At 47.7% G+C, this 14,805-nt stretch overlaps 1 protein-coding gene and 1 long non-coding RNA gene across 19 annotated transcripts in view; one reads left to right on the top strand and one right to left on the bottom strand.

The window, feature by feature from the left end:
- Nucleotides 1-1,117: 1,117 nt before the first annotated feature.
- PFN2 (profilin 2) lies at nt 1,118-5,924 on the bottom strand. Of its 2 annotated transcripts, none has more exons than XM_063340205.1 (3): nt 5,604-5,924; nt 4,072-4,264; nt 1,118-2,000 (listed from the first exon to the last, which is right to left on the bottom strand). In XM_063340205.1, exons 1-3 carry the CDS (start codon nt 5,733-5,735, stop codon nt 1,903-1,905), a joined length of 423 nt encoding a protein of 140 aa, XP_063196275.1. In that variant the 5' UTR covers nt 5,736-5,924; the 3' UTR covers nt 1,118-1,902. The 2 variants fall into 2 exon arrangements, with proteins under 2 accessions (XP_063196275.1, XP_063196274.1); XM_063340204.1 differs by lacking the exon at nt 1,118-2,000 and adding an exon at nt 2,076-2,318 and having other exon boundaries at nt 5,604-5,919.
- A 65-nt stretch (nt 5,925-5,989) lies between these two features.
- LOC134518019 (uncharacterized) overlaps nt 5,990-14,805 on the top strand; it is a 96,658-nt gene continuing 87,842 nt past the window's right edge. For 7 of the 17 annotated variants that reach the window (XR_010071828.1, XR_010071826.1, XR_010071818.1 and 4 more), the window contains exon 1: nt 5,994-6,171. This is a non-coding gene — a long non-coding RNA (uncharacterized LOC134518019). Of the gene's footprint in view, nt 6,172-14,805 lie in introns of all 17 variants that reach the window. The other 10 variants (XR_010071822.1, XR_010071827.1, XR_010071821.1 and 7 more) reach the window with 2 other exon arrangements.

Raw genomic sequence — 14,805 nt, 5'->3', positions numbered from 1 at the left:
ACAGAGTTCAGTGACAAGAAATCATCTCCTAATTGAGATCTACCCCAAAGAGTGCCTGGCCTTTGATTAAAGTTATATCCTCACCCTAGAGCTGCCTCACAAAAGTGACAGCTGCGCTTCCCCCTGTGTTGGTGCAGGTAGACATGCACTGGAGAGGGGCCTCGGAGGAGTCCTGGTGGGGGGGAGGGGGAAATAATTACCAGCAGTCTAATTTTGTTTGGTTGGAATAAATTTATTTCATCTGTCTGTAAACAAGGTGTTTTTAATAGTTATGGCATTTTTTGAAATGCATATTAAATCAGATGAGTTAGACTGTATCCCAGATGTAACAAAGTGCAGGGAAAGAAATGGACAAATCAGCAACAAGAATTTGTTTAAATCTGTACATTATCCACAAGGCCCAACAATAGAAGCAAATACTAGAATGTCCCTAAAGTAGTGCCATTCGAAAGAAACCCTCGTAGTCAGTTAAAATCCATCTCACAATAGCAACAGTTCATTTTTTTTTTTTTAACAATAGTATGGCACAGAATACATATTAAAAAATTCATCACAAGACAGCCAAGTCAGTTATTCCAACCAATACCATCTCCCATTTATTCTTTTGTATACAGAGTTCTGCAGTTCTCTTTAAATGGACATACAGGTTAGTACCGTGCCTGAACTGAGAGTTTGGTTACAGACATTTCAGATGACTCGTGCACAAGGCAGTTCACTCCATGATTTCTGCAGCAAGGGTGTGACAGGCCAAATGAAGATTTTTTTTTTTAAATTTGAAATGGCATAATTTTGACAGTTTAGCTTTCAAACTACCGACCTTCATCCAAACAGTGGCTTCAGAGCAGCAAAACTCTTTACCAGTAAGTGATCTGGCAGAAAGACTGGAGTCAGTCAGAGCTCCCAGTGTAGCTGAAGGTGGCAGTTTTCCACAATGACATTGCAGTTTCATATTAAAAAAACAAAAACAAACAAACAAGAAACCCACGACCCCCAAGCTGCAAATTAAAATTGGTCCTATGAAAAACTGAAACCAGACACACTCCAGATGGTTATGTTGGGATATCTAATGTCCATAATGGCAGCCTTTTACAATTCAACTACAGAACAGGAGCTGGCATTTTGAAAAAAAAAAAAAAAAAAAAAAAAAAGAAAAAAAAAAGTGCCTGAGCTATTGCAATGATGGAATGTTGCTGGGGATTCATTCGGGATGGTGGTTTTAAGGTCATGGGAGGAAGTGCATCTGTACCCTTTCATAGTTTTGTGATTGCACTTGTTAAGCAGTACAAGCTTCAGACATCGTGAAGAAAAAATAAAACTTCAGCCTACAGTGAAGTGCAACGACAAAACTAACGTAACATTAATAGCTTTTGAGTGGCAAATTGGTTAAACAAACCAGGCACTATAAAAATGGGTGTAAGCAAACAAACGTGGATTTAAAAAAAAAAAAAAAAAAGAGGGACAGAAGTAAAGATATGCATGCACTTTTTTCCTCCCAACCATGCTCTATGAAAGGAAGACTAGTGAGCTGTGTCATTGCTCAAAGTGCTGAAGAGGCATTGATCAAATTAGATTGTACAATCGGCACCTTGTTTAGTATTTAAGTTGTTTTAGTTGTCAATATCACACTAATTGCTAAGACAAAGCAAAGCCTACACTTGGCGTATTCCCCTCCCAAGAGTTTTTCAAGGTATCATGCATATCATCTTTGTGGTGCAGTAATGGTGCCAGATGTGGGACTTGGTTACATACAGTGGTTAACATATAAATGAACAAAGGGTAACTGGAATTATGACATTAGGAAATGGGTAAATAAAAAACACAAACTACCATCTACAGTCTGGTAGCACTGAACACAACTGGGTGGTGGTGAAGACAGTTGCTAGGTGGATGGGGAGAGGCTGCTTAGACGTCAGACCTCCTCAGGTATAAAGCCAGTTCATATGCTTTCTTGTTGAGTGTCCCTCCATGGACACCTTCCTTTCCCATGACTATAACCAATGCTGGAGTACACAAGGAAACAAAACAGAAATGAACAGAATTAAAGAAAAAAAAAACCAAAAAAACACCTTTCCCCACCAACAAAGGGATACAAAGGAGACACAGGTTCATACCCCATCACCCTGCATTGCTAATAAAGTTTCCAGAATGTAAGGTTTAAAGCTCACCGCCAGGAAAGTTTAATAGCAATCTTCCCCTAATACTTAACGGTCTGCCTAGCAACTAGAACCCAGAGTCTCTCAAGTATTTTGCCATTGAGTATGCCTTCTTATTCAATCCGCCTCCATGGACCCCTTCTTTGCCCATTACAAAGACCAAGACTGAAAGAGAAAAGAAAAAAGTTTTAAAAAGAGTGTGTTAGACAAGGAAATAATGCAAGTTTTAGGCAGTGCAATAAACACACTCAAATTCAAGATTTAGTATTTGGGTATTAAGCTAGTTTAACAGGAGTTTTGTAAAAATACAGATGTAGACAGGGCTGGGAGAAGGCATGAGTTATCCTCAGGGGTTTTACACAACTACGTAAGTCATAAGAATTCACTGCTAAGAAAAATGCCACCGACTATATCAGAAAAGCGTCACCGTGCCTCTCCACCATCAGCAGCACCCGTCATCACCCAGCCAGGAAACCCTGGCTGCATCTTGAAAAAACAAGGAGGGGGGGGATATGAAGTGTCGTCAGGAACAAAAGTAGCAGTATATGCAGAAGAAGAACTGTGACTCTGAAGAGGAGAAGAGGGAATATTCTTGTATTCTTATCTGTTGTGGTCGCTACTGGTGTAAGAACCAGAGTAACTGTCTCGATACTAACAGAACAACCCACGGGGTCAGACTTGGACTAAGACTTCTCATGCAAAAATAACAACTGTGGAACATGCTTTTTGCATACGACAAAACGCAGGGAAGGTTTTAATGCTGACCCTCTCTCTGTTCCCACAGTTTTGGGGGAGTGTCCCAACTGTCTCGGGAACGAGACCGTCGTAAGGCTCCTCAACCGGTGCACACCACTCGCGACTTGCCAGCAGAGGTCACCAGCAGGTACACAGACACAATAAGTGCTGTGCTTCCACAAGCACAGCAATTGTTTCCCAAGCTAGGAATACTGTGATTGGAAATACTGCAGTCAGCCTACCTACAGGTGACTGTACATCTCCATAGCAATTTGCTCATAAAAAGCCCAAGACAGACAGTTCTCGCTGGCATTTCACAATGTGCAGCGAAGTCAGAACTCTGCTTGTTTCACTTCAGTGCTGCAAACGTTCTTCCTGTATCACTGCCACATGGCCTTAGCCTATGCACATACTTTAGTCTGGTTTTGCTTTTATACTTATAAGCAAAAGGCTGTTGCTCACCAATTTGTTCCACAGCCAGCCAAAAAATGCTAGGCCAAATATTTTGAACGTGAGGCATGCCACTCATAGCCAGTGTTTTGAGGCATGTTTTTTATATCCAAACCTAGTGCCTTCCCCATAATAGGTTTTACTAGGAGTTAGATGAGGAGCACAAGGAGTAGGCGTACTAGCATAAAGCAAGCTTCTCAGTGATACCAAACTGGACGGGCTTTTTGCCTGAAGACAGACTTCAGAGAGCTCAATAGGAAGTGCAAGAAGAGTTAGCATAGAACTTGTTAAAAGGCAAGTAGGGGCAGCTCATACAAAGAATGCACATCTTTGCAGAATAAACTTTCCATTGAGAAGTTTACAAAGAAAAAGCTAGTTTCGCTACCAATCATTAATAGATCCCTGCGGCGTCCTACTGTGAGCTTTAGATACCAAGTTATCGTATACTTGGCCAGCTTACGTCAAACCATAGTCTGCTCTTTCCTGCTTGTCAGAGAGGTGTTTAACCGTTTCACAGCCTAGTGCCCAGCTGTGATCGCAGGTGGGGAACAGGGACAAGTGCAAAGTCCTAGGCAGAAATCTAGTCATCCAGGCCACGGGCACCCACCCCCCTCACGCCACATCCTGAAATTAGACATTAAATACAGGAGCCTGGTTTTCTTAATAGCTGGAGTCTATGCTTACGGTCACATTCTTAATTCAGTGATCTGAAAGTGAAGAAGATCATGCTTACCTCGGCCAGCTCTGCCTACAGCAACATTGTATGTCGGCTCACCACCTTGACTCTTTGTCCTGATGTCCATTGTGCAGTCACCATCGACATACAGGCTATCTCTGATCACAGAGCACTTCTTTGCACCAAGGGTCAGACCATTGGTGAAGAAACCCTCTCGGTCTTTTCCTACAATCATATCTATTTCTACTGGCTGTCAAAGAAAAAAGCCCAGAGTTAGCACGGCAGCGTTTTATTGCTTAATTTCTCTGTCTCGCCTTGAAAGGATCAGACGGTAAGTTTCCCCGTGCCCCCACCAGGAAGTGCTCCACAACACAGGGCTTTGTTAGCCACGGTTTATACTGCACCGGTTTATCGCCGCTGCCAGCAGCGGGACCGCCGCGCTCCTCGGCTCCCAGCCCTCCATGAGGGAAGCCCCGCACGGCCGAGGCCGGTCAGGCGCAGGGTTCGCCCATCCGGGCGGCCGAGGGCGCCGGCTCGGAGGCGGCCGTTCGGGACCGGCCCGGCGGGGAACCGGCTCGGCCCTGCCGGAGCCGCCCCCGCAGCGCCGGGGGCCGCTCCCGCCCGCCGCGGCCCAGCCGCGCTCTGCGGCAGCCGGCCCCCTCCGCTCCGCGCCCGCCCGCGCTGCCGGCAGCGCCGCAGTGGCGGCGGCGGGACCGGCCCCGTGGCGGCGGGCGGGCGCGGGGCCGCGCCACCACCCCCCGCCGCTGGAGGGGGAGCGGCAGGGCCCGGGCGGGAGCGCGGCCCGCTGAGGCGGCGGGGGGGCGGGGGGGGCGGCGGGCCCGGCCGCCTCAAAGTGCAGCGTCACGGCGGGCCTGGCCGCCACAATCACGGCCCGGCGCCGCGCGGCCACCGCCCGCCCGCCCGCCGCGGGCCCTACCCGGCCCCTGCTCTGCCCCGGCAGCGGGAGCGGGCCCCGCCGCGCCCGGGGCGGGGCGCGGCGCTGGCCGGCGGGTCGGCCGGGGCAGGCCGCGCCGCAGCGCGCCGCCCGCCCCGCACGGCCCCGATGCGAGGGCGGCGCAGGGCCCGCACCAACGGGCGGGCGGCGGGCGCGGGGCGCGGCGGGGGCGAAGGACGAGCAGGGGCGGGGGGGTGGGGGGGAAGGAAGGAGGGAGGGAGGAATCAATGGCAGTGCGCCATCTTGGCGGTGAAAAACATGGAGCCAGCGGCGAGGTGGGCATTCACGAACGCCTCCTACGCCGCGCACGTAAGCCTCGCCGCAGCGCCGGGCCCGGGCGCGGGCGGCTCTACGCAAGCCCCGCCGGCCCCCGCGCGGCGGCACCGGCGGCCCCACGGGCGGGCCCCGCCGCATCGGGCCGTGCCGCCGCCCCCGCCGGCGGGAAGGGCCTCCCCCCCCCATCTCCGATCCCGCAGACAAAAAGGCGGCGCGGCCGGCCTTGCCCCACTCCCCCCGCCACCGCCGCCCCGCAAGGTGCCCCCGTCTCGCCTCGCCCCGCCGCGCTCCCGCGGGGCTGGGCCGCCGCCGCAGGCGGGCTCGCCCTTCCTCGCTCCCGCCCCGCCGCCGCCCTCACCGTGATGCTCTGGAAGATGCCGCCGGCCGTGGCTGCCCAGACGTACTTGGCGTCGCAGTAGCCCACAATGGCGGCCTCCTGGCAGCAGCCATCGCACATCAGGTTGTCCACGTAGCTCTGCCAGCCGGCCATCTTCGCGCGGGCGGCGGTGGGGACGAGCGGGGCGGGCGGCGGGGCACGGGCCGGGCGGCGGGCGGCGGGGCTGGGCGCGGCGGTCCCGTCCCTTTCCTCTCTGGCTCTCCTCTCCCTGCCCGACGGCGGAGCAGAGCGGAGCCGAGCGCTGCAGCGAGCGGCGCGGCGCGGCCCAGCCCAGCCCTCCGCGCTGCCGGCGCCGAGGGGCGGAGGGGAGGAGGGGCGCGGCCCGGCGCCGCCCCCCGCGCCGCCGGCGGGGGGGGAACAGAGCGGAGCGGAGCGGCGGGGAACGGCGCCGTCCGCCGGGCGGAGGAGCGCGGGGCGGGCGGCGGCGGCGGGTGCCGGTGCACGGGAGAGGGGAGCAGGGCGCTCCCCGCGCGGGGTCGGAGCCCCGGCGCCGCCGCCCGCCCCGGATCCCTAGGCTCCGCCGGGCGGGGTGAGTACCGGCCGCCGGGCCGCCTTCCCCCGCCGGTCCCCAGGTTCGATCGCGGCTCTTCGGGCCGAGGAGCCGCGCTGTTCCCCGCTGGGGAAGCGCGGGCGCTGCCCGGGCCGGCCCCTGCCGTTCCCCGGGGCTGGCGGAGCGGGGCGATGGTGGGAGCCTCTGGAGCGGAGCCGACATCGGGACCCCCCGCGGGGCTCGGCGCCCCCAGCCTCCCCCGCGGGAAGCCGCATCGGCTCGGCCGGCTGCGCTCGTGTTTTATTTCTATACCTTCCGTGTCTAATGTGGCGTAACCGGGCAGCTGCGGCGCTGGAAGCGCTGCCGGTGGCGGCCGGCCATGCTCCGCGCCCGCTCCTCCCGAAGCCAGCCCCTGCCCCCCGCGCAGGAGGAGAATTTCTGTATGGAACCCCGCGTCTTGTACCGGGCTGCTGGGCTCCCTCCTCACACACCAGCATCTGCTGCTGTTTTATTTCTGCGGGGTTGCGTAGGTGGTGACTTCAGGTTTTATTCTTCCAGGTTCCACCGAGTTTCTGTTGAAATAATTGAGTTTCCATGTTCCTTTGTAAGACGTCCAGGTCTGGTACCAGTATTTTGCTGCGTTGATACTTGGCCCTGGACACGATCCCTGCTCGGAAGACTGTCCTACTACAAGTTGCAAGAATGGTCGCTTGCAACTTTTAAAAGAGCATGTTTTAGGGCAATGGCTCGGTCTTGCTTAGCATTGACATTGGGGGGGGGGGGAGTCACCTTCCATTTGAGCAGGGAGGTCCTCTGGGAAATGGAGACAGGTGGGATGGGAAGTGGGTGTCCGTGTAATTAACTTGGAAGCTTTAATTCAAGAAGTTAGGTCTTCTACCTGAATGTGCCAAGGCACAGTATACAATAATTGAATCTGCCTTTTCCTGAGGTTATATCCCGCAGGAAGAATATTCACCAGGTAGTTATAACGAATATCCCCACAGCATACTTCAAGGTGTTCTTAGTCCTTTTAAAACCTAGTTCAGTTGTCACAAGATTGAGTGTTGTTTAGGTACTAACAGAGATTGCTTAGAATACTAGATACTTACAAAAGAGCTTATTTGCCTCTTTTAGCTTAATTCCATAAGTATTTTCTCTATTTTATTTTTGCAGTGCCTTTCCCCCTCTGAATTTGGACAGCACCAGAACTTTGCTTTATCATTTTCTGGCCATCCACGTATACCAAAAACATCCTCGTGTCATTGTGTCAACCAATGAGTTACAGGCCTTAAATTTGCTTTTGGCTTTTTAAATAGCTAAAGGGTTTTTTTTTTGTGAAGTTTGGAGTGCCTTCATCATCCTCTCTGTGCAGATTCCTTCCACAGATGAGAAGGAGAAAAAGTTCCCTTCCTTCTGAAGTTGCCATTGAGGGCCACTTCTCTTTTTTAATGGTCTTCCATAGGAGGTCCCAGTTTAACACTGCTACTTGCACAGAATGGAATGCATCTGTCTTAAACGAACAAGATGCTGATGGGTTCATTATTTTTAGAGTTCAACCAGAATGCATTTGGGTTTTGTGTATGTGTGGTTTAGATTTGTTGTTGGTTTTGCAAGTTGCAATAAGGATTCCAAATTGTTGCACTTTACTAAGTGGATTTAATAAATATAGAGGCGGACAGCTTGTCACCCTGAACCCAGGGGCAGGCCTTGGGAATTTCGGAGCTGCCTGTTTGCTAGTGCCATTATCCTTTGATTAATGAGAGGTGGGCTTTGCATGGGTGGCAGGCTGCCTGGTACAAGCGTGGAGGTATCTCACGCAAGAACCCGTGGGTTTCCAGGGCTTTAGCCAAAGGCTACACCGCCTCTTGCCTGGAGGTATCTCACCTTCTTGCATGCACCCTTCCACGCATTTGTCCATCCCTTTTGCCCGAGGACTAAGCGTGCGTTTCCGAGCCCTCGCCACCTAATGTCCTGTTTGGTGGGAAGTGGAGACCCCACGGTTCCTGTCAGGGGGGAGCTGTTCTGAATCCCGGGGAAAACGCTGCTGCTTCAGCCGCTCACCTGGCATGCGAGGCACCAGGTAGCGGTCCCCTGGATTCCAGAGCTGGTCTAATGTGTGGTGGGTTCAGTGCTTCACCTCTTTGGTGAACCAAACGTTTCACTTGGACGTCAAAGAATGTGGAGTGGGTCCTGTAATGTTACCACCGCTTTGTGGGGAATATCACAATTTTTTAATAGCTGCATAAAGCCGGTGGTCGGTAGTGTGAGTGCTATTTTGATGAGCAGGTTGTGTTAGCAATACAGGGAATGCAGTTGTCCGCTTTTAATGATTTAAATTGGAAATAACTGTGTGGAAGTCTGGAATCTCCTGAACATAAATGGATGGACAAGAGTTAGAGCATTTGCCACCTACTTGATAGCTCGGCTTTTAGTTATGTTATTTGTGAAGTAACTCTAGTAATATATTTAGAAAGTGAAGTCTAAATTGGGTTACAGTTATTTAACGTTATGAAACTACCGGGTAGCTTGTATAATTTGCAGATTCAGCAGTGCTTTTTCTAAAAATCATAACCTTTCAGTTCTATTTTCAGCGTTAGGTGCCTCATTTGGTCGTGTTCTATGTCATACAATTGTTATCATGCTGCTTGTATAGACACTACTGCAACAGCACCTTTGAGACTGTTTGATTTAAGAATATGAGGATGTGCTCTGTACGTTAAAGACTGTAAGACCGAGGAGTTCCAGTTTTATGTTTTGTTACGAGTCTTAATTGAAATCTGAGACATTTGTTAAATGAAGGATTTATATGTAAACAAAAATATTGTTGTTTAAATTGATAGATGGGGGGGGTCATTTTAACACCAGTACCTGATGAAATGGTGCTGTCTGAATATAAGCTATACAAGTATGATAAACAGTTGTTAAATCATGATTTCTTGTATTTCAATCTTGTTCTACGTTCTGTCCGGTAGTTGTTCTTTCTGGAAGGTATTTGCACACTACAGCTATAGTTTGGGGTTTTTTATGCAGCTTGTAACAATTACTAGTGTTTTTGCTTTGGTTCAGAACTTTGTCTAAAGTTTGTGTTGGATCACATCTAAGAAAAAGAATCATTTGAAAGAATTCTAAAGTACTGACTGTGCTTAGCCAGAGTGTACTATTTATAGCTTTGTGAGAAACCTCGACTGCTTTTATATTAGTAACATAAAAGTTGAAATTGGCCAAAAAACTTGAAGGAGGGCATATATTTTGTTAGTAAAATAACTTGCTGTTTTCTGTCAGGGTTTGTAACTACCAGAGCTGCTGCTCTGCTCAAAATGATAGGACAGCCAACGGTGAGGTTTCTTATGATGTCCCAGGTTCTTCCTGTTTTTCACCAAATTGGCCCCTTTGGAGATAACTTTAACCAGCACTTACGGGTAGACAGGAAGGGCAAGTGACCATCAGCAGAATGCAGCCTGACTTCTTTGTGGACATTAAACTTTACGGAGCCAGAGCTCTCTCGATGCGTCATTTGTCTCCAGCGCACGCCAGTTTGTGGTGCGGCGCTGGTGGCTTCCTCTCCAGACCAGATTGGGTTTCCCGTGGCAGTCTTTCTCTTTACCACAAGTGCTTTCGGAAGTGCAGAGGGTAAAACTGATTTAGAAGTGTTGCAAGTTCCCAGATTGACTTCTGCTGATTAAAAGCCTAGAAGCAAGGAGCAGGCTGTCTCGTAACCTCGGGCTGCTGACTAGAAAACGGGCTTTGCAGGGTCCTTCCGCAGCTACTTGAGTGACTTGGCTGAAAAATGAGGAAGCCACCAAAGGCTGGGTGAGTGTTAGCTAGAAATAAATCGTAAAAATGACATATTAATGAGCTGAAAACTTGAAGCCAGCTTTAAAAAATACGGTGGTACAAAATCATTAGACTAAGACCCCAATGCAAAGTTTCATTGCACAGCAACACCTGGGCAGGAAAAGGTCCTCTCCAGTGCTGGCATAGCTGTGGTTGTGCTACAGGGCCCTGTACAACATCACTTGGAACCATCCAGAAACTTCTGAAGAAAAGATGCTTTCCTGGTGTGTTTTACATGGTTTGGAAAGGTGGTTTAACTCTACATGTGGAGGAGAGTTTCATCTCCATGGAGGAGGCTTGCCTGGTACGGTTTTACCAGTATAGATAGCTCTGCAAAACCTTTGTCTTTCTAAGGATGAGTTAGGTTAGCAGTTAAGAAGAATTTCCCTTCCTTGTCCTTTATTTTAGCCATCAAATTCAAACATAACAAACCTAAAATGTAACTTTTAAAATCCGATGCAAGCCTAGGCGTATTGCTATGTCAGATGATAAGGGTATGAGATTGCTTCCATTCACGTGGCTTCCAGAAACGCTTTAAATCTGAGGAAGGACAATTCTTTGTGGATCTGATTTATAGACTGGCCGAAGCACTAAAAAAGATGGCTAAAATCATGGAACTTTGCTCAGCTTTTGAATTTTTAAGGTAAGTTCTTGATCTTGCCGGTGGCCAACAAAAAATAAACCTTAATCCTAGAAATTAAAGTATGCTATATGTAATTCTTACTTGTACAGGTAGTCTCCGGTTCACAATGGTGTCTTCAGTGAGGGTCCCTGTATGAGTGAGATGTGCAGAATTAGGCCTATATGACCCGGGTTTCTGTTTATTCAGATTTATGAAACAGTCACGCTCCTCACTGTACTTAGATCCTGCAATATTTGGTTTTGCTTTAAATAAAGCAAACGGAACTCAAATTGGTAGTCCTCTGTTAACTTTTCAATTATGAAACAAGGGTATGTACTGTGAAACTCGAGTCACTTTGTAGGTAGCTTGACACAGTGGAGGGAAGGTGGTAGCATCTTCAGTCCAAGCTGTTTCATTTATTCGATTTTATCCAAGCTCAGTGGTGACTCTTACGTGCCTTTGTTAACTGATTATTTCGGTGAGTGAAATGTTGTATAGAAGTTAATCTGAAAAGTGAAAAGTAAGACTAAGAAATGCGGTAAGGGAGTTGGAAAAGCACAAAGGTAGAGGGAGAGAAAGCAGAAAGGTGGAAGATGGGGCAGAGCAAGTGCGGGCTCTCAACGCAGTAGTTTTTTTATGGATATTTGTGCAGTGTGGTTAGACAAGAGCAGCTAACAGTCTTAGTACTGCATGAAGTCTATACCTCTGATCTCCCTGCAAACTTCACTGACCACACTGAGAAATGATGTTAGACGAGAAAGAGCATTTGAATTTTCCTGGGCTTCATCTGTGTTTTGTACCAGTCAACTTTGACAGAAAAAAACCCCATAATTTTACTTTTTTAATAGCTGATCTGCATTTTTGCATTGTGCTAGTGCACATTAATAAAAAAACCCCAAACTTCTCCTAAAGTCGTATTGCCTTGAGGGTGCATTGGGGTAACGCCAGAATTCTCTCCTGCTGACCATGCCCACCAGGTCAGCAGCGCCTTCCCGGCTGCCACGTGGTGTCCCAGTCTGTCCCCAGTTCTTGGCCACCGATGCTGCTCGTCTTCTGCCTACTGAGCTGACAGGCCTTTGTGTTTTTCTAGCTCACAGTTTCTTTGTGGGATTGTTTTTGCACCGCTTTCTGCTGCTTTTTCAGTCTACCACGTGATTTAGCCAGGGAACTGTGAAGTTTTATTCGGTGTGTTATTTCCTTCCTTGAGCTTTCTTTCAGTGACAGTATCTGTAAATATGTCTAGCTGGGTGAGGTTTCGTTTTCTGGTCACAAATAATTTTGCTGTTGATGCTTGTTATTTGTTAAAAGTATGAAGGATTTTTTGGATCACAGATACATAAATTTATCTGTCATACTCAGTTTCCACCCAAAACATTCACCGTCTGCTAAAGCATTTAATAATAATTCTGAAGTATAAAAAGCCATATTTTCCCAGTGAAATTATACAGTTCCAACCCTATAATACTCTGTGAAATTACAAATATATATTACTTTTTGAAAGAAGCAGAAATGGCTAAATGTTTTTTCTTTTTTTTTTTGCAAATTTCTCCCTAGCCACAAAGTACTCAATTCTAGCCATGAGTAGCAGTCAAACTGCCTGCTGTCAGCGCACCAAAGAAGAGCCAGTATGTGTATATTTAATATTTAGAATATTTTTATATTATTTTTTGATACTTGAAATACTACTTAGTTTCAGCACCCAGAGAATTGTTTTAGCCATAGCTGTAGTGTTTTTCTCACAATTACATCTAGTCAAATAAATACCACGGTTTTGAGAAACAAAGTATATGAGAATTATTCTGCTCAAATTTGTCTGCATAATCACAAAAGAAGATCAAAGAAAGGTTTTAAAATGCATTAATTATGTGCTTAGAAAAAGTGTACTCAGTCTGAAAGTCTAATACTCCTGAACTGTAAAGCAGCCGGTCTCGTATGGATGAAAAGAAACATTAAGAATCTAAAAATGGGAGGAACAGGGAAAAGTAGGTTTGAGTAAAGTGGAAAACAGCCAAAAATGGTGTGGTTTCATTTAGAAAATTTTCTCTTCCTTTTAAATACCTCACTGAAGGAAACAAATAATACTGTATCTCGACCAAACATCTATTCATAATGAAAAGTAAACATGCTGAGAATGTTACGGGGAAGAAACACTGGGGAGGGTGGTGGAGCTGAGGCAGATCTAGATCGTGGCAGGAAGCTGGCATCCACGGAGACCTGGTAGATGGCTTCAGGATGTCACGGTTTTGATTCTGTACCAGTGTTGGCGAAGGATTGTGCGCCCTGGCATCACTGGTTTAAAATTGTCTGCATATGAAGTGCCAGTGGAGGTGAGCATGTGAATCTCAGATTATATGCTGTTTTGAAACAGCTGGGGTTTATTATCAATCTTTACAGCAACTGGGAGTGGACTCATGATGGTGCTACTGTGGGGAAGAAGAATCCAGTCATCTGCTGTGTGACTCTCTGTGCTCTCCTGTCTGTCTTCTGGCGTCCTCACCCAGCAGCGCAGCTTGCACCACGTCATCGGTGGATGTGGCGGACACTTGGAGTGTCCACAGTGGCTCACACCTGCTTTTTGGTCGTCCGTGTTTCTCACTGTGTATCTCCCAGTGCACACTTAGGTTATGTGAAGACAAACATGGGAAAGATGCATCTAATACAGCTTGTCTGTACTCTGGATGAAGATAAAACGCCAAACGGGCAAAGTGCTTTTTAAAGATTTCTAACTCAGGTGTATTACATTTATCTAGAAGAGTGAAAGGTTTCCTTCTAGTTCAGTTTTCTTTGAAACTCAAATGTAAAATTCAGAATGAGGACCACTTTTCTTAAATGAAAATACAGAACTTCAGTATGTATTTTTTAAAAAAAAAAGTCTTCACATGTTACTGTTTTGACTGAACAATGAGAATAACTGTCCTTTGCTATGCAAATCTTGTCCTCATTATTAGGTTAGAGTAGTGTGCATAAGGCAGTTGTGACATGCAGCGTGGTTTTGGTTACAGAGCTAGAAACAGGTGCGGTTTTAGCGGTTGCCATTGCAAAAAAAATGCAGAAAAACAGAGGAAGGGAACATGAGCACCAGCTAGACTTTTTTGGGGGGTTTAGTAGGCACCCATTTTCTTGTGTTATGTTTGTAGATGGCTGTGGAGAAGATAATGGTAAACTGCTGGCCAGTGTCAAGCCTTCATTAAACAGGAAGGGCGTCAGCCTCTCAAGAACATTGGTAACCTGTTTTTAGATACGGGTTAGTTGAGTGAATTGGAATACGCCCTCTTTGATTGGCAGGAAATGGAACAGCTTGGAGGTAGCCTTTAGGCCACGGTATACTCTTTCAACACCTGCTGTCGGCATGGACCTGGGGACAGTCATCAACCCAGTAATGGCTGCAGCAAAGGAAATTCCATCCCAACATGAAGAAAAACTTCTTTACCCTGAGGGTGGCAGAGCGCTGGAACGGGCTGCCCAGAGAGGTGGTGGAGTCTCCTTCTCTGGAAACATTCAAAACCCACCTGGATGCGTTCCTGTGCAACCTGCTGTAGGTGACCCTGCTCTGGCAAGGGGTAGGACGAGATGATCTCCAGAGGTCCCTTCCAACTTCTACCGTTGTGTGATTCTGTGGGATTCTGTGAAATGGCACTGCTCCTCAAGGCTGGGTTGTACGCTTTTCCACTTCATCCAACACCTTTCTATTGGACGCAGTTGTTTCTCCTGCTTGTTTACATATTTTTCTGTAGTTCCAACAATTTTTTTTTTAAGAGTAGTTTGTTGTGAAATACAAGATTGCGCTTCCCTCTCTACGCTTAAGGCATTGTAGCTGCACTGGCTTTCGTGGTAGCTTCTGTTACTCAGTAGTGTGAGAGGATAATCATCCCTGTCAAATGACTGTTAAAGGCTAGGCAAAAAAACCCAAAGCTTCAGAAGAAAAAAAAAGGTTTGTTTTTGATTTAAATAACTAAATATTTTTGCTTCTGTCTTTGCTATTTTAGAAACTATATGCTGTAACAGAAGAAATACCACAGAAGGAGTTAAGTTTGTAATTGTAGTATGACCACGATCACCTGACAGTGTGCAAAATAGTACTGCTGGTTTAGCAAAGATGAATCGAGCGGTTCTGCTGTCTCTACTGCAGTTCCCTCCTCTCTCCTTCCTCCTCCCCTTCCCCTCCCTGATGGCCCTTCCCCATGCTCTGTCCTTCTTTCAGGGTAGCAGCCTGGTGT

The sequence above is a fragment of the Chroicocephalus ridibundus genome, chromosome 6, assembly GCF_963924245.1.
Source record: "Chroicocephalus ridibundus chromosome 6, bChrRid1.1, whole genome shotgun sequence".
Lineage (NCBI taxonomy): Eukaryota > Metazoa > Chordata > Aves > Charadriiformes > Laridae > Chroicocephalus > Chroicocephalus ridibundus.
The sequence above is the reverse complement of the archived record's forward strand: the minus strand, read 5'-3'. Positions and strand labels throughout refer to the sequence as shown.